This window comes from Grampus griseus (genome assembly GCF_964374135.1).
Source record: "Grampus griseus genome assembly, chromosome: 20".
Lineage (NCBI taxonomy): Eukaryota > Metazoa > Chordata > Mammalia > Artiodactyla > Delphinidae > Grampus > Grampus griseus.
Genome location: NC_139014.1, coordinates 37703809 through 37722926, shown reverse-complemented (window position 1 = coordinate 37722926; position 19118 = coordinate 37703809). Strand labels below are relative to the sequence as shown.

General features: G+C 48.7%; 2 protein-coding genes across 2 annotated transcripts; both read left to right on the top strand.

Annotated features, from left to right (window-relative positions):
- Positions 1-11020: 11020 nt before the first annotated feature.
- LOC309838370 (disintegrin and metalloproteinase domain-containing protein 20-like) lies at positions 11021-13214 on the top strand (the record flags this gene model as incomplete). Its single annotated transcript, XM_082679439.1, has 3 exons — positions 11021-11035; positions 12520-13101; positions 13206-13214. 3 exons carry the CDS (start codon positions 11021-11023, stop codon positions 13212-13214), a joined length of 606 nt encoding a protein of 201 aa, XP_082535565.1.
- Positions 13215-13416: 202 nt separating this feature from the next.
- Positions 13417-14724, top strand: LOC309838369 (disintegrin and metalloproteinase domain-containing protein 21-like; the record flags this gene model as incomplete). Its single annotated transcript, XM_082679438.1, is given in 2 exon segments — positions 13417-13905; positions 13909-14724. Coding segments are annotated over 2 exon segments (1305 nt in total).
- Between the last annotated feature and the right edge of the window lie 4394 nt (positions 14725-19118).

The following is a 19118-nucleotide window of genomic DNA, read 5'->3' as shown; positions in this document are numbered from 1 at the left end:
GGCAGAATATTTCATATCCAGTGCCTGTCTAGCCAAGGAAAGATGGATATCCCATGGGCCATACTCAGTGGGATGCCAAAGGCCCAAGTCCTAATCCTCGTTGAGAATATGTGTCCCCCATCACATCCTTGACCTCTGTGCAGACAGAGTTCTTCAAACTGAGAAAGAAGCCCCAGAGGACATGCCTCTCTCTCTCTTTTTTTTTTTTTCTTTTTTGCGGTACGCGGGCCTCTCACTGTTGTGGCCTCTCCCGTTGCGGAGCACAGGCTCCGGACGCGCAGGCTCAGCGGCCATGGCTCACGGGCCCAGCCGCTCCGTGGCATGTGGGATCTTCCCGGACCGGGGCACAAACCCGTGTCCCCTGCATCGGCAGGCAGACGCTCAACCACTGCGCCACCAGGGAAGACCCGTGCTTCTCTTTCTGAGCCCACCTTTGAATGACAGGGAAACAACCTGAACATGTTCTGAGCTTTGATAACTAAATGTTACTCCTAGGGTCAGACCGTCTCCCCAAACTATGCAACGATTGGATTAAAAAAATCCTGTTTTCCACCTCTAAGAATTAGGATATCTAGAAGGCCTACAAATTTACCTGTTAAGCACAGTTCTCGTTGCCTTATTGAGTTGGGTATGTGTTCCCAATAGAATCCGATATTAATCACACAGGAGTAAGCAGTCCTTAACAAGTCTTAATTTAGATTTGTTTTAGCTGAAAAGAGAAGACTCAGTCCCTGAGAGGAAACCACTCATCAGTTCCTTCTGCATCTTCTCCTGGGACTGCAATCCTGTGCTGGGTGGGTCCTGAGCACCCCCAGTACCACCCTGCAGGGAAGGGTCCTGCCTGGTCTCACACTGTATTTACCTCAGTATCTCTAGTCCAGTATTCAGTGGCTGTGCCCTGCCTTCAGAATCCTTTTACAGTGACACCATATTCTTTCTACATCATCTCTTGAAATAGTGAATCGGCCTTACTAAACCCACATACTTTACAGGGAGACCCCAAGCAAGAATTTTATGAAACCACAAGGGAGCCCTTTCCCTGGAGGTGCCAGATGCATTGATACAGTTGACAGCCGTGTGAGTCAATCGGGGGCTTTGGGGGTTCCTCTCATTGCCTTTGGGCTCCTCTGGTTTAATATTATGTCAGAGAACACCTGCACATAGAAGCCATGGATCTCAATGCACACATAACATCTAATATTCCAATAATACAGACACACATGCACACACAACAAAAACACACAGTGGCTAATTATCATACTAATGCACTTGAACTTTCTTCTTTTCTATACCTAGCACACGGGCAGTGCCCTCCGTGCCCTGACACACACTGACCCTAGGCTTGAGTGTGTGACTTGCTTTGACAAACAAAAGCAAACACAGTAAAGTGGAGACTGGAGTGTGCATGCACGTTGGGTTTGCCTGTTCTTGAAGAATCTGGACACTGCAGTTGCCCCGTGGGAAGGGTACAGGTTTGTCCCACACTGTCAGAAGTGGGGCACAGTCACAACATTTCTCACTCATAGTGCTGCACCTGAGGGACCCCAGAGACCCCTCCTGCAGGAAGGAAGACCCTGAGAAGTCTGAGGAGGAAGAGGCAGCGTTGTTGTCAGCTGACTCAGGTGATGCTGTTCTACTGGGTCACCAGGTGGGTGGGACAGTAGCAGGAAGATGAGCTAGGTCAGCTCTGTGAGGGATGCCCTGGCTTTTGCAGGACACCTCATCACCAGAAGTTTCTCCATCCTCGGGCTCAATCCTGCTGGCCATCTTTCCTCTTGACCGCCTGCCCTGTGGACCTAAGACCCCAGCATCTGACAGGTACACAGACCCACTGCTTAATCACCCACAACTGCGCCAACTGTGGGAAACCTGCGTCGTCTTCTACGTCTCCGGTGGAACCCGGATTGTGATTACACCTGGGTCCACCAAAAACTCCTGGAGGAGGAGGGATACTTTGTCACAGAACACTAAGGAAAGAGAGAAGAACAGACTGAGGCTGATGAGCGAGGATCCTGAGTTTGGTCTGTAAGCTGCAGGTGTCAGAGGCTTCAACCTGATCTCCTGTTCTGGACTTTGTCTCACTGTGGTCTCTGGGCATCCCTAAGTTCTCCTCCTTGGAGGGTCTGTGTCTTGTAGCACTTACAGCTTTCATCCACTAGTGTTATCCTGGAGCCTCAGCACTGTGCTAGTCGTCTGGGGGAGAGGGGTCTTATATATTCTTATGATTAAATCTCAGTGAGGCAGTTATCCCGTGTCTCTAATCTGTGATTCTCACAGGGTTTCTGCGGTGGTGTCAGGGTGGGACTTATTCCCTTCTGATTACCCACCTGATTCACAAAAAATTATGACCAGGGCGCTTGACCTTATTAGTTGCACAAAAATGTTTCCTAATTTTAGGGAGAAAGAAAATAGAGATATGTGACTCATGAATACTTAAAAAACTTAAACGAAGGAAAGGCATTTAATAAATATAAACAGTATCAGAAATTCTCTTTCAAAAAGAAAATGAAACATTATGCATCTGTTATTTTTTTAACTTGTCAAAGTATGTTTTCTGCTAAAATATACGTAAAAACCCGTGTGTGTATGTGTGTGTGTGTTAAAATGTAGCCAGATTTGTTTTCATCAGGTATGGTGAGACACACGGACGTGGAAGTGATTGTCAGTTTACACTCACAGATCCCTAGAAACGGGCACACACCACACAGGGGCCACTCAGGGAGGCACTGGGGTTGGTCAGGAGACAGAAGAGGGGGCGGGACGTGCACCAGAGACCTGATGGGGGTTTTGGAATGGATGAGGCAGGGTAGGTATGCTGAGTAAAATTAGCACTGGATAGCCTGAATAATTTTGTCAGGCTCTTGGGCATGTGCGGTTCCTGGTTGTCTGAGACCTGGCCCTGGGGTGATCCAGGTCAGGAGGAATGTGGAAAGGTGTGTGAGAGCTTGTAAGAGAGATAGAAAATAGAGATGTGCTCTGGATTGGTGGCTTGTATATCAGAGGTACACCTGCAGGAAGGTGTCTGATACCTGCAGGAGTTTGCAGCCCAGGAAGGGGCAGTCTGTGCAAGATCAAGGCCCCCCAGATCAGAACATTGAGAATACAGAAATAGGGAAATACAGTTGCTACAGTTGTCCCTGCGGTGCTCTGGCTTCAAATTAAGGGAACTTTGGGTGAGTGACTTTCAGAGAATATGGCAGAAGTCACTCTAAATGGAATAAAACCTTTTACTATGAGAGTAGGAAGAACAAACACAAGTAAAAATATAAAGATTCCTTGTACACTGGCTCATCACCAAGTGCCCATTTGTATGGCATTAGCCAGGAAAATAGATTTGAGGTTTTGGGGCTCTCTAACAGTACCTGGGCGGAGTTGTGAAGAGTATTAGAATATGCTCAGGTCGAGGAGACGGGTCCAGAAGTTATGCCCTTTGAGAGTATGAACTGTAAGTAAGTTTATGCAAAGGTAGTAGTGTTTGTGTACAGCCAAGGCTGTAGTAGGAGTGGGTGGTCCTACTCCATAGGGGTCAAGGTGTTGACTGCAAGGAGGCCGGTGCTTCCTGGAGACAACATTTATGTCCATTATTTTCTTTCTTTTTTAAACTTCTGCTCCCTGCAGTCATTCATTTATTTATTTATTTATTTATTTATTTTTTTGGCTGCGTTGGGTCTTCGTTGCTGCGCGTGGGCTTTCTCTAGTTGCGGTGAGCAGGGGCTACTCTTTGCTGCGGTGCACAGGCTTCTCATTGCGGTGGCTTCTCTTGTTGCAGAGCACGGGCTCTAGGTGTGCGGGCTTCAGTAGTTGTGGCTCGTGGGCTCTAGAGTGCAGCCTCATCCATTATTTTCTTTAAATAAAGACTTTATTTTTTTTGAGAGCAGTTTTAGATTTACAGCATAATGGGGGGGCAGTACAGAGCTATCCCATATACGTACTGACCCCCCACATGCACAACCTCCACCATCATCACTACCCTCAGATGGCACATTTGTTATAGCTGATAAACTGTCACGACACATGGCAATAGCTTACCTTAGGGTTCACTCTTGTACATTTCACGTGACTTTAGAAATGTATGACATGTGTCCAGTATTAAGGAATGATAAGGAGTATTTCCCTGCCCTAAACGTCCTCTGACTTCACCTGTTCATCCATCTTCCTCTTCCCGAGCTCTACACAGTCACTGATCTTTTTACTGTCTCCATAGTTTTGTGTTTTCCAGAATATCACAAAGTTAAAGGCATACAGTATGAAGCCTTTTCGGATTGGCTTCTTTTACTTAGCAATATGCATGCCTCTTCCATGTCTTTTCATTCTTTTATTGCCAAGTAATATTCTATTGTTTGGATGCACCACAGTTTATCTATCTGGTCACTTACTGTAGGACATCTTGGTTGCTTCCAAGTTTTGTCAACCATGCATAAAGCTGATATAAACATTTGTGTGCAGGTTGTCACGTGGACCTATGTTTTCTATGTCTTTGGTAAATACCAAGGTGTACGATTGCTTGGTCATATGGTAAGAGCATGTTTCCTTTCACAGAAACTGCTAAAATGTCTCCCAAAGTGGATGCACCGTCTTGCGTTACAACCAGCGCTGAATGAGTTCCTTTCCTTCTACAGCCTTGCCGGCATGTGGCAGGTAATGGCGATGTGTCATGACAGTTTATCAGCCTTGCCGGCATGTAGGGTGGTCCATGTTCCAGATTTTGGCTGTTTGAATAATTGTGTATAGTCATCACATCATGGTTTTACTTTGCATTTCCCTGATCGCATGTGAAGCAGAGCTTCTTCTCATATGCTCATTTGCTATCTGTTTATCTCCATTGGTGAAGTTTCTATTCAGGTCTTTGGCCCATTTTTTTAAAATAAATTTTTAATTTTTTAAAATTTTTGGCTGTGTTGGGTCTTTGTTGCTGTGTGCGGGCTTTCCCTGGTTGCGGTGAGTGGGGCTACTCTTCGATGCGGTGCGCAGGCTTCTCATTGCAGTGGCTTCTCTCGTTGCAGAGCACAGGTTCTAGGTGTATGGGCTTCAGTAGTTGTGGCACACGAGCTCATTAGTTGTGGCACGAGAGCTCTAGAGCGCAGGCTTAGTAGTTGTGGCGCATGGGCTTAGTTGCTCCGTGGCACCAGGGCTCGAACCCGTGTCCCCTGCATTGGCAGTCGGGTTCTTAACCACTGCGCCACCCGGGAAGTCCCTTTGGTCCACTTTTTAATCAGGTTTTCTGTTTTCATATTGTTGAGTTTCAAGCGTTCTTTGTATAATTGGGTAACAGTACTTTACCAGATGAATCTGTTACAGATAATTTATCCTAGGCTGTGGCTTGCATTCTCATTGTCTTGACATTGTCTTCCACAGAGCAGAAGTTTTTAAATTTATTAGAATCTAGCTTATCAAAGATGTATTTTATGGGTCCTAAAAAGTCATCATTCATTCTAACCCAAATCATCTAGTTTTTCTCCTGTGTTATCTCATGGAGGTTTTAGAGTTTTGAATTTTACATTCAGCTCTGTGAACCATTTTACATTCAGCTCTGTGAACCATTTTCAGTAAAGTTCTGTGAAGACTATAAGGTCTTTGCCAAGATTCACTTTTTTGCATGTGGATGTCCAGTTGTTCCATTTGCTAAAAATCCCCATTAATTTTCAGAACGGCACAGATAGGAGTAACGTCTTCCAGACTTTGCTTTAATCTTGGGAAAATGGGGGTGTACATTGTGTCAGAGAGCAAGGATTATACCAGGGTTGTGGTCTAAGCAGAGAGTGAGCCCAGACACATAATAGAAATCCCAATATCAAAAGAAGAAAAGCAGTAAAGGTTCTGTGTTCATCATTTGTGTTTTAAGAGGGAACGTCCACAGGCTTTACTGGGGCTCAGGATTTAGCATCCAGGATGAAGTCATCACCAATGGGAAGGTCTTGAGTTGGACAGGTATCATCCGGGATGTGGACTGGAGAACCTCCAAGTGAGTTCCTGTTGCAGTGGATGTGGGTCTCAGCATTTGCCATGGTTGTTTGAAGCAGCGTCTCTGGCAGAGTGGGCTTCCAATTATAATTTACTGAAAACAACTAGACCGTTACTAAGTAGATCAGCGATCATCAGGATGATGTGAGCTGTGCTTGACCAGTCTCTGGTATTGTTGTTGTTTGTGGACATATAGGGTCCTGTATCAAATGAGCCACCTGCCCTGTAGGAGGTTATGGTTAGTGCTTCCAGGAGAGTATGTGCCCTAGATCTGGTGTCCAACCCTTTTGGGGGAAGGATATGGGGGAAAGGATGTGTCATGATAGTTTAGGGAAGGATATGGGGGAAAGATAGTAAAATATATTAAAAAATAAATCAAGCCATGGGGAAAGGGAGAGAAACATTCAGGGGATTATGTGCCAGACTGGAATTTGGAAAGGAATTATTTGAGAAGAGCATTATGTTTCTAATATCAAACATCTGTCTCGGACCTATCAGGGACATGATGGTTCTATTGAATGGTATTCCAAGACCCTACATTGTGTGTATTGAAAATAAAATGAGTAGTTTAGTTGCTATTAGTAAAGTCTATAACTCCAAAGGAAATAAATACTGCCCTAGTAAGGCATTGTAGGTCTTAGCGTACATGGAAATATGCGTCATTTTGATTTACGTTTTAGGTATCTTTGAGGCAAGAGATTCCCAGATACTTTTACACCAAAGGGGACAGTTTTTGGACAATGGCCCAATAGTTTATTATAAATGAGAAGATGGGGTTATTTGTTGTCCAGGGTATCTACTGCTAAGGCCACTGCACCTGCCCTGTCCCTGAGACTAGACCTCGTGCTCCTGAATCCAGAGAACTCCGTGGTGTCCTGATTACACCCTGCAGCCCAGCCCCTCCTGTCTCCCCGCAGGGAGGTTTGTGTCTGGACTCACACTGATCTCCCTTTATTGTGTCTCTTGCACAGTAATGCATGGTTCCTGTCCACGGCTCTCAGGCTGTCCGTTTGCAGATATAGCATGTTCCTGGCATTGTCTCTGGAGATCACAAATCAGTCCTTCACAGAGTCTGCATCGTTAGTGCTACCAGTACCAGTATTAATGGATGAGACCCACTCCAGCCCCTTCCCTGGAGCCTGGCACACCCAGCTCATCCAGTAGCTACTGAAAGTGACTCCAGAGGCTGCACAGGAGAGTCTCAGAGACCCCCCAGGCTACACCAAGCCTCCCTCAGACTCCACCAGCTGGACCTCTGCAAACACAGAGACGTCCTGGTCAGGAGACTGGCACACATCCACTGATTCCCTCACTCGTATCCCCTCACATCCTCAGTATCTCTTGTTCTCCATCAGTTACCTTGTAAAATAGCAACAAAGACAAAGCAGCTCGGCCCAGACTCCACGGTGAGGTGTCTGGATTCAGTCCTTGCACAGCTGATGCCGAGGCAGGGCCGTAACAGTGAGGTGTGGGGGTCCTCCGAAGGACGACTTGGGCTCGAAGATGCCCCCGCTGGTCCTTCCTTGGACTGAAGGACACTTGGTGTCCCATCCAATCTTACTTCTCTCTCTGTCACTCAGGGTCAGAGCTGCATCAGGGCTGACGTCACTCTCAGCATCACAAACATACTTTCCTAAAAACAAATTCCGTACACATGGAATCCATTTTCGATGACTGCTTTTCAGGTGACCTGAAATAACTGAAAAAATACCTTAGCGTAGTTATTGATAATATGAACCTGCTTCTTTAGGCAAATGTAAAATACAAAATAACAACGGCAATGGTCAGTTTTATGTGTCAGCTGGCCTGGGCTCCGTCTCCAGTTATTCAGTCAATCCCTCATCCAGGCGTTACCCCGAAGGTATTTTGTAGATGTTGTTAAATTCTACCATCATTTTACTCTAACCTAGACATCTTATCCTAAATAACCTGGTTGGGCCTGGTTCAATCACAGCAGACCTGAAGAAGATGCAGTTCCACAGTGGACAGCAGCTTCATCTGCTACTCGAGATTTCCAGCCTGGCCTTCCTGACTGACGTCTGGCCCCAAGAAGGTTGTATGTCTCCGACCGGCCGCACAGCCTCCATCCTCCAGAGCTCCCAGCACAGCGGAGTGTCCATCAGGCTCTGCTGGAAGCCACAGGTCAGGGTGGTGACCCCACAAGAGTTTGATGAGGACAAGTTCAAACTCCACATCCCGTTGTGTCTAAACAAACATCACTCCCTTGAGTACTCGTGTCCACTTAGCTTCCCCAGCGAGTGCACGTGCAAAGGACAGCAGGCACGTCCTGGTCCACAGCAAGTCTGAAAGTCCCATCACACCTTCCCAGGTGCCTGCAGGAGCCACAGCCTGGGCCACACCTAAGCTCCAGGTAAAGGGTCTGCCCCTGGGGTTTAGACCACAGAAAGGTCACGACCCCTTTTCAGAGAGTGGAAGGAGAAAGGGTTTGGGGACAAAAAGATGAAGGAGAAAGAAAACTGATTCACAGAAGAAGAGACAGCCTGATGAGCGTTCACTGTTCAGCGTTGAGTCTGGTGAGAGGAAGGTTAGATTGAAAATCCATCAGCTTCTCTCAGGGACTCGCCCAGCCTTAGGCTCCGTCTGGCTGGGACCAGGACGGCAAAGACTGTCCTTGTCTAGGATTTCTGTTGAGATCTGTTCTCCCAGTCTGATAGGAAAGCAGCAGCCAGGCCTCACACATCCCTCCTCCCACACATCCTCAGGCCTCCCCACATCCCTGCTTCTGGTGGCCGTGAGCAGTCATTTCTGGCTCCGTAGGTGGGACTCTGCATTGGCGCACATGAGACTGTGTGCTCGTGTTAGAGCAGAAGCTTCTAATCAGAGATCTATGGTTGGCAAACAATTACAAACGTACAGAGGGTCTACGAGAGATGGTGAGACGCAGAGGGAACCACAGGCTGTGGCAGGAAACCTCCGCCTTCATCCACACCTGCTCGTGTGGCTGGTCTCTGTGCTCAGTGGGTCCTGAGCACCCCTGGGGGCCTCAGCCCTGCCTCATGGTCCTCAGTGAAACCTGCAGCCCAGACCCTCCTGTCTCCCTGCAGGGAGGTTTCTGTCTGGGCTCACCCTGACCTCCCCTCACTGTGTCCCTCGAACAGTCTGCAGCCATGCCCTCGGTGGTTACAGAGCTCAGCTGCAGGGAGAACTGGTTCCTGGGTGTGTCTCTGGAGATGGGGAGTTAACTCCTAGGGGCTGGGGCTGGGGCTGTGTCATCTTTCTAGCATATTCCTGATGACCAGTGCAGCCCCTACCCCAAGGGCTGATGGATCCCAGCTCCAGCAATAACCACTGGTTGGGATGAGGAATCCAGAGACAGCACAGGTGAGGGAGAGGGTGTGCAAGGTGCGGTCCTGGGCCCAACTCCTGTACCTGCACCTGGGACAGGACACCTGGCAACAAGGAGAATCAGTCGCTGTCAGTCATCCCCACAGCCCCGTGTCTGACACCTGCGACCCTTGTCAGGTGACACCTGACACCTGGGGAGGTGTCACCAGGCAGAGGAGAAGAACCCACAGCCTCCTCTTCTTCCGGACCACAGCTCTGCCTTCCCCAGGGACCTCAGCCCTGTCTGCGGAGGGAGCTGTGAGCTCCTGCAGCCCATGGGTGGACTTTACCCTTGAGCTTGACGAGGAATTTTCATATTGGAAGCCTTGTCCTTAGAAGTGGGGAGAGACTGAAGAACTCCTTTTCTGCTATTTCTTATTATTGCTAACCAACATATAATCATTCTCCCCACTTTCTAAGGACTCAGATTGTTTTCTATCCATAACGGCCCTTTTCTCCTTTCTTTTCAGTTAGTTTTTGCAGGTGTTAAGTGGAAGAAATAGTCCTACTCTATCTTCTGCTGTTTGAGAGCTGACACCTTAAAGTTCACTCCTCTCTTCTTCCTCTGCCCACTGCTGGGAAATTTGGTGAGAAGCACAGCTTCTCCCTCCTTCGATGCAGGTGGGAGATCAAAACCACGTGAGCCCCGCCTGTGAGCACAACACTTAACCCTCCCACACCCAGGAACCACATTAAAAACCCTAATCCGTCTCCATTGCTGGTGCTCTCAAACCATTTCTGATGTTCTTGAGAGGTCTGCCCTGCTCTCAACAGACACCTCAGTAATGGAGGTGATAAATTTTTCAGATTCCTTTCCTGTGTGCCTGTGACATCATCAGACTGAACTTCTATATGGAGCTTTGGGGGGGATGGGTGTCACCATGCATCGCCTTGATGTCCACTGTTAATACTGTTGGTGCTGTGAGCGTGGTGTCAAGTCAATAACCGCCACCACCAGGGCCTGCCTCCTCTCGCTTTGGGTGTGTGATGCCGCTGTCGCCTGATACCCGTCATGCACTTTAAGGTGCTGCTCGCTGGCTAGTTGTGCTCTGAGCTGTGCCGTGTAGTGCTGCGTCGTTGACTGCAGCAGAGCCTCTTGTATGGATTTAGCCAACTTACTTCAGAAGTTTTGAGAATTAACTGGTATTTATGGACAGGAGTAAACAGTCGTAAGGGACTCTGCCTTCTGTGCATGGGAGTGTTTTCCTCCTGTGGCAGCACATCTTCCTAATTCAGAGGTTTTAGAGTTAAGCATAGAATCACGAGGCAGAGATGGGCTGGGGGAGACTGCTCTAAGGAGAGGAAGCCCCAGACCCCGGCAGGGAGCAGCCCTGAACCTCCATCTGCGCCTGCTCCTGCGATCAGCCTTGCGTTGGCAGCACTGACCTCCCTCTGAGGCCCTGAGATCTCCTGGGAGACCCTGACTGTTACCCGCAGCCCCCCACACCTGCCCCTGCGAGGAGGCTTGTGTCTGGCTCACCACGCACTCGGACTGCAGTGTCTCGGGCACAGCTGTACCTGCCTGCACTCCTGGCCTTGGAGCTGCACAGCTGTGAGAACACTTGTTTCTTGGTTGTGTCCCTGGAGATGCTGACTCAGGACTGGAGGTCATGCTGTCCTGAGTGTGCCCCTGAGCCCAGGCCACAGCAGCCGCTCCAGCCCCTTCCCTGGGTGAATGTGGATCCTCCACAGGGGATATTCTGAAATTGGGAACATGTGGACGACACAGGTGAGGCCGAGCCTCTCCATGGAGACCACCTCTCCCTCATGCCTTTGTACAATGTGGTTCTCAGCCTGGGTACCTGGGAAGAGAGAAAAATCCTGAGTCACACGGGCACATGGCCTCATCCCATCATCCCATTTCTGAAGGAAAAGTCTGATTCTCTTCAAGTGGTTTAAGATATGTAGTTAAGTCAGACTTCTCATCATGATGTGTAGGCAGACAGAAGGGCTTGTGGCCTCCGGATTCTGAGGGGGGAATTAGTGCAGGTCTGTAGTACTGTACCTATGAAACTGGGCCTTAAGAAAGCATTCCATGCTGAAGAAAGTACTTTAATGGAAGACATAGTATGAAAAAACAAGTTAGCGTCCATTGTCAGCTAACAGGCACCAAAGGAGATTGTGAGATATAATTTTACAGTAAAATGAAAACAGGCCCAGATAGAAGATGGGAGAAGAAAGAAATGAGAAGCAAAAAGCTAAAAGCCATATGTGTAAGCATAATTAAATGGTGAATAGAGGGAAAAGAGTACATCATCTTGTACAGGGTATAAATTAATTAAAGAGTAGAATTAACATTCAGAAGGTCAGTGGGAATTCGTTTGAGACAGCAGAACTGGGAGCACGTAGGGTGAAGCCCTGGGGCTGCACAGGGGGTAAGGGAAACATCATTAGATTTCTATGCTCCTCATCCTGTGCTCTGCGAAAACCCTAATGTGGAAGTGAACGAGCGTTTAACTCTTGCCCTCTCAGAGGGGAAAATTAGCCGGTGTGTTAGATCCATCAGGGATGAGCAGGCCCAGTTGGGATGGGGAGGAATACAGAACAGCAGGCAGAAGGCAAGGAGTAAATGTCCTACCTTGGAAGTTCATCCCCGATCACATCCGGTTTAAACGGCAGGGAAATATTTGTAGTCTGGAGGACAATGAAATTTTTCTTCTGATCATGACCTGATAACTAGATTTTTTTCCTCCCCTCAAAACAAGTACAAAATTTCACAAGAGTGAAACATTTGTTCTCTCACATTGGGAACCAACAGAGAGAAGGGATCAGCACATGCGTGGGAGGAACCTACCGCCGTCCAGGAAAGAACCACAGAGAAGGACTAGAGGGCGCACCCCTGGGGCTCTCGTGGTCAGGAGCAGGGTCTCTCCTCACCCGCTGGGGCAAGGAAAATAAAATCTGATAAATAAGGGAGCACCAGATGGTGGCCTCTGAAGGGTTTTACAGAGCATTGAGGAACGATGCTGACCCCGTAAGCCCTCAGTTCCACGGTAGCACTCATGGACATAGTCCTCCGCTCTCCCACCTCAGCCCTGGCTGAGTTCATATCCAGACCTATCCACTGCCACGCCCTGGGACTGTTACCTAATCCCATTAGGAGACCCACCCAGTGACCTCTTTTGCTCTATCCCTGTCTCCTTTTTAGGAAGTGGCCACAGCAGATGGTGTCGACCTGGCTCCCCTGGGATCCTGCTTTTAACTCACTGGCAGGTGTCCCTGAGCAGAGCCCCAAGGCTGGCAGAGGGCCAGGTCACTCTGGGGGCAGCCGTCTTGCTGCTTGGACTCTGGGCAGTACTGGCTCCAGTCCAGTGCTCTCAAGGCCGTCCCTCGTGGCGCTACCTCTCTTCGGAGTTGGTGATACCCAGGAAGGAGTTGCACCGAGGCAAGGGTGTTCAGACGCCAGGCTGGCTCTCCTACAGCCTGCGTTTTGGGGGCCAGAGGCACGTTATCCACATGCGGCGCAAGAAATTATTTTGGCCCAGACACCTGCTGCTGATGACTCTGGATGACCAAGGAGCCTTGCAGATGGACTACCCCTTCGTCCCTTCAGATTGTTACTACCTCGGCTACCTGGAGGAGATTCCTTTTTCCATGGTCACCGTGGACACGTGCTATGGGGGTCTTGAAGGTGTCATGAAGTTGGATGACCTTGCGTATGAAATCAAACCCCTCAAGGATTCGGAAAGGTTTGAACATGTGGTTTCTCAGATAGTGGCAGATGCCAGTGCAACAGGACCTGCATATGGACCGGGACACAAGGGGGATAGACACCCACTGTTCCCTGAAGCAGATGTCAGTGTAGCCCCCAGGAGTGGTGCTAGGGTGTTTGCAGCACATAAGGGAATCATGAAAGGATTTGTTCAATATTCTAATTCAATGTATCGCTTATACAACAGTGTGTCTAAGTGTGTGGAAACCCTGGTACATATGTGTAGTATAGTGGACTCCTTTCAACAGGGTCTTGCTGTCAGGTTCTATCTAGTCGCAGTGGCACTATTTAATGAAAGAGATCCAACTGTCATGAATGACTATAGAGTACCAGGTGGTGCATACGCTCGTTATCACGCGAAGAATTTCAGACGAGTCATAGAAAGCACTTCGTCCTTGATGGTAATCCGTGATGGACCACGGCCAGGCCAGTTTGAGCCAGAGACCTATCCCGTGTGTAACACCAGTCGTAGCCTGCTCTTCGTTGGTTATCTAGGCAGACATTACTTAATATTAGCTATTGTGTCAACCCAACTCATTGGGAGAAGTTTTGGTCTGTGGTATGACGGTGATAACTGCTATTGCATGCGAAGGACCACCTGCCTTATGGCAAAATACCCAGGCTTGACAGATGCCTTCAGTGACTGCTCCATCGGGCACTGGTGGAACATAGTAGCGATACGGGGCAGTTGTATATTTAACATGACGGTGAGCTATTTTAATGAAAGCCTGATAAAGACGCGTTGTGGAAACTACATAGTAGAGGATTGGGAGCAGTGTGACTGTGGCCCCTTCAAGCAGTGTTATAGCAACAAATGCTGCGAGTATGACTGTATGTTGGCGGAAGGGGCTACTTGTAATGAAGGACTATGCTGTACAGACTGTACCTAGTCTGAACCTGGGACACTCGGCAGACCAATCCAAAATACATGTGATCTTCCAGAGTGCTGTTTTGGAACAACCAGTCAATGCCCGGAAGACTTTTGTATGCAGGCTGGAACGCCCTGTACTGAAGAAGGCTACTGCTGTCATGGAAACTGCACTGACTGCACCATGCACTGCAGAGAAATCTTTGGAAGACACGCTACTAATGCTCATGATGTCTGCTATACAGTAAATCAAAAAGCCAATCGATTTGGACACTGTACAAGAAATGATAGGGTGTTGAACCATGCTGCTTGTGGAGAAGCAGACATAAAATGTGGAAGGCTGCAGTGTAGCAATGTCACTCATGTTCCCCGGTTGCAGGAACATGTTTCATTCCATCAGTCAGAGATCTCAGGGGTCTGGTGCTGGGGAGTAGGCCGTCACTATTCCCCAGAAACAACTGATGTTGGTCATGTGAGAAGTGGTACCCCCTGTGCTCCTGAGAGGTTCTGTCTCAACAGCACCTGCAGTGCTCGTATAGATGCAATAACTTATAACTGTCCCCCTAAGAAACGCAATCATAGAGGAATTTGCAACAATAGAAGGAATTGCCATTGCCGTGTAGGCTGGGAGCCTCCACTGTGCTTAAAGAGAGGTCCTGGAGGGAGCATGGACAGCGGACCCAGTTCAAGGAGAATTCGCTCAGTAGAAACAAGCCAAGCCTCGATCCTATATTTGAAACTGGTCTTTGGTCGCATTTATGCCTGCATAGCTGCACTCCTCTTTGGTGTGGCCACCAATGTTAAAAATGTCAAGACCTCCAGAGTTAAGGAAGTGTAGTAGGTGATAAATAAATTATAAACCAGCCTCCCGACCCCTGTACAACCACTGGTAATGTAGAAGTAATATCAATATATATGGTGAAATCAGTAATAAGATGGCAAAGATGAATATCACGTTCTTGAAGTCTGCAGGAGAGGACGGCGGGTTTCTGTACGTCAGGGGCGGTCGAGAGGCATCGATGTTCTCACATCAGGTCTCTTTGATAGGTCGCTGATCAGCGCTCCGAAATAAATCTTGAAAAACCACTTGTTGGTGCCCTGTAATCTTTTGTAAACTCTAAGAGAGCAAATTGAGCCTGAGACTTTGGCCCGGAGAGAGACCTGAGTCAGCAGCTGGGTCTTGACCTGAGTTCACTGGTCCCAGTAATAAAAATTTTCATGGGCTTCTTTCGGGGCAGCTTCATGACATTTCTCCAAATCAGTGCTCTTGAACACTGGGGTTTTCCGCTTCCTCTGTGTACTCTCTTCTTCTCTAAACCCAAAGTGGGTTCAGGGTAATAGAGGGCCCCTCCTACCAGCACTGTCTGTCTCCTTCTGGGGTGGCTGTGGTCTGTGGGGTGAGAGTGATGTGGGCTCCATTCCCACCAAGCATAAACTAGGACACTCTGGAGAGCATATTTCCCAAGGTGGGACACGGAGATCAGGAGGCCGAATGTAGCATTCACTGAAATTCCAGCAGAAAGTTAGGCAGAAATGCCTATCATTACTCTGGCATTCAGAGGGAGTCCTGTGAATGTTAATCCTTCCCTTCCTTCTTGCACCTACATTTCAGTGCGCTTTCAGTGAATGTATGCTGAGGAATTCCTGATGAGTAACAGACACTAGTCTTTTTTATTTTATTTTTTATTTAACATTTTTGTTGGGGTATAATTGCTTCACAATGTTGTGTTAGTTTCTGCTGTATAACGAAGTGAATCAGCTGTACGTATACATATATCCCCATATCCCCTCCTCCCTCTTGCGTCTCCCTCCCTCCCACCCTCCCTATCCCACCCTTCTAGGTGGTCACAAAGCACCGAGCTGATCTCCCTGTGCTGTGCGGCTGCTTCCCACTAGCTATCTATTTTACATTTGGTAGTATGTATATATATATATAAGTCCATGCCACTCTCTCACTTCATCCCAGCTTACCCTTCCCCCTCCCCGTGTCCTCAAGTCCATTCTCTATGTCTGCATCTTTATTCCTGTCCTGCCCCTAGGTTCTTCAGAACGGTTTTTTTTTTTTTTTAGATTCCATATATGTGTGTTAGCATATGGTATTTGTTTTTCTCTTTCTGACTTACTTCACTCTGTATGACAGACGTAAGGCCCATCCACCTCACTACAAATAACTCTGTGGCCTTGCTGTCCTCTCTTAGGGACTGTGGCATCGTCTCCGTAGAAGGAGGTGGGTCAGCTTGAAGCCCGGTTCCCTCTTCTGCACGTTTCTTCTTTCTCTCCCAGCGATGGTGCTGGCTGAGCTGTGCCAGAGCAACCAAGGCCAAAGGGTCGTGCACGGAATGACTGGGAACTCTGACCAGGTGCCGTGGGCTCCTCAGAGGCAGTGACCCAGGACTGAGGCCCCAGAGCCTCCTTCTGAGTGTCGTGGCCCCGGTGCCCCTCTCACGGGAGTTGCTGTCAGGCTTGATGGTTGAAGCAGCCATGGTATCGATACCTCACTGGTAGAAACTATTCCTTTTCTTCCCTGGGAGAAGCAGGTCTCCTTCTACTTTATTGGGGAGACCACCTTTTTAATAAAGAATAATGATAAGCTGTAAGTACATATTAAGGATTAGGTTATATACATGTAAAAGATAATCATAAACATCAAGAAACAGAACCTGATGAGTGGACACCCAGGAGTGCCCTTCCCTCGTCCCAGCCTCCCCCCCGCCGTGAGGAAACTGCTCTCCTGATGTAGTGTTAGTGACTTGTCCTCATAGCTTACGCCCAAGCACGCGTCCCTAAACAACGCAGCCCAGCTTTGCCTAGTTCCAAAGTCCGTAAGTGGGTGGACCGTGCTCGCTGCTTTATTGCTCTTGATGGCTCAGCATTGTGTCCATGAGATTCTTTCATCTTGGGAATATAGTTTTTTAAAAAATAATTTTTATAGTTTTACTACCTTTAAACACTATGTACTCCATTGCTGTGGAATATTCCTTCCTAGGAGCGTGCATGGTTTATTTCTGCATCCGCTTGCGATGGCCTTCAGGTTCTCTCAGGTTTGGCTCCTGTGGCTGTGGAGTCCATGTCCGTGTGTCCTGGTGCAGGGCTGGGGGGTTTGTGGTCAGCTGGGAGGAACACTGTGGGTCTGTGTGCACGGAGCGCGCTCTCTGAGGCCAGATTGTTTCAGAAGTGGTTGCACCGCCCGCTGCGCACCAGGCTTTCCATTGCTCCACGTCCTGCTGATATTTGATCCTGTGTCTTCATGTCTGCCATTCCGGTAGGTGTGTGCACAGTCGTTTTCTTATGGTTTTAATCCCTCGGTTGTTAGTGAAGTTGTGCATCTTGTCGCATTCATGGACTATTTCCTGTTGTTTTTTAAAATGTTTTAAAAATTGTGGTCAGATACACGTAACATAAAATTTACTGTCTTAACCATTTTTAAGTGCACATTTCAGGGTCATGAAGTAATTCGCACTGTTGTGCAACCCTGACCGCCATCCTCCTCCAGAACTTTCTCATCTTGCAAAACTGAAACAGTCCCCGTTAAACACTCACTCCCCATGGTCCCTCCCTCAGCCCCTGGCACCCACCACCCTACTTTCTGTCTCTATGTTTCCGACTGCTCTAGGGCCCTTGTATGAGTGGATCAAGCACTGTTTGTTTTTTTGTGTCTAGCTTACATCACTGAGCATAATGCCCTCAAGGTTCATCCCTGCTGCAGCCTGTGTCAGAATTGCCTTCCTTTTTAGGCTGAATAACGTTCCCTTTTATGGATGGACCATGTTTTGCTTCTCCATTCGTCCGTTAATGGACACATGTAATATCTACGTTCATTTCTCATGTTTTATAATATTTGTGGAGTAACGTCGGAAAGTCCTATGAACCAAAAGTCATTTGCCATTAACTTTTTTCTTAAACTTTTTATTGTGAAAATCATCAAAGCTAAGAAAAAGGGAAGAATACATGTCAGCCTCACTTGTGTTCAGGAATGAATGCTTTACGAATTCACTTTATTCCCTGTGTGTGCGCTATGCGTGTGCATGTGCCTGTTTGCATACATGTGCATAGGTACGTGCACGTGCACACGTTAGTGTGTGCATGGGCATATGCGTGCGTGTGTGTTCATATGCTAGCGTGTGAATATATTTGTGCTGTGCGCCTGCATGTGTGTGTGCTGTGCTTCCTGTGCGCACACTGTGTTTTCTGGAACCACTTGCAAGCTGGTTGCAGCCTGAATTGTGCCCCAGATATGTCCGCACGCACCTGCTCTAACAATCCTGCGTAGCCACGCAAAGGTCACAGATCTCAGGGATTTAAATGGATGGAGCAGGATGTCCTGACACAGAGTCTGTCTTCCAGTGACTGTCACTGTCTCAGTAACATCCTTCACACCTTCTTTAAGCCCCATTCAGGGTGCAGTTTAGACCCCCATCACATTTCAGTCACCTGCCCCAGGTCTCCTAAATCTACAATGTCACAGTTGGAGAGCCCGGCCAGGGCCTGAGGTGCCCCTCCTGTTGGCCTGGTCTCCAGGCCCTGCACTTGGCTCCCGTGTTCCCATCTCTCAGCCGGGCCCCAACTTGGTTGGGGCCGCCACCTCTTTCCTCACAGGGTCCCATCGCCCAGTCAAGGGGGTGCATTCTCCCCAACTCAGCATCAGGAGGGGGCTGACCGCCCCCACTGGGTCCCCTTCATGTGAGACCCTGTGCTTTTGAAAGAGCAGGCGCCCTGCCCTCGGGGGTGGGGGGCTGGGGGATGACATGCGGCCCACGATGGGCAGGCGGGTCCCCGGGTGGGGCGAGCCAGTGTCCAAGGAGTTCCGCGATGGGTTCTCCTCTCCAATGGCTTCTGTGCCCCTACCTCTCCCCGTGCCTCCCCTCAAAGACAGCGCAGTGCCTGGGATGGGAGCCATAGGAGCCGTCAGCCCCCTCTACACACACACACACACACACACACGCACGCACGCACGCACGCACGCACGCACGCACACACACACACACACACACACACACGCTGCAGGGAAGCAGGACCTGAGTGCAGGGCTCTCAGCGGCCCTGAGCGCCCCGCCCAGAATGGACAGACCAGATCTCCCGGCCCGGACCATGCAGGACTGTCCTGCCTGGGCTTCCAGTGCGGCCGCCTCCTTCTGGAAGCCTGGGAGGCTGGAATCAGGCCCCTTCTTGTCTGTCCTGGCAGCAGACTGGGCTGCACTCTAAGAAGTTCGTGGCTCACCCGTGGATCTGGACC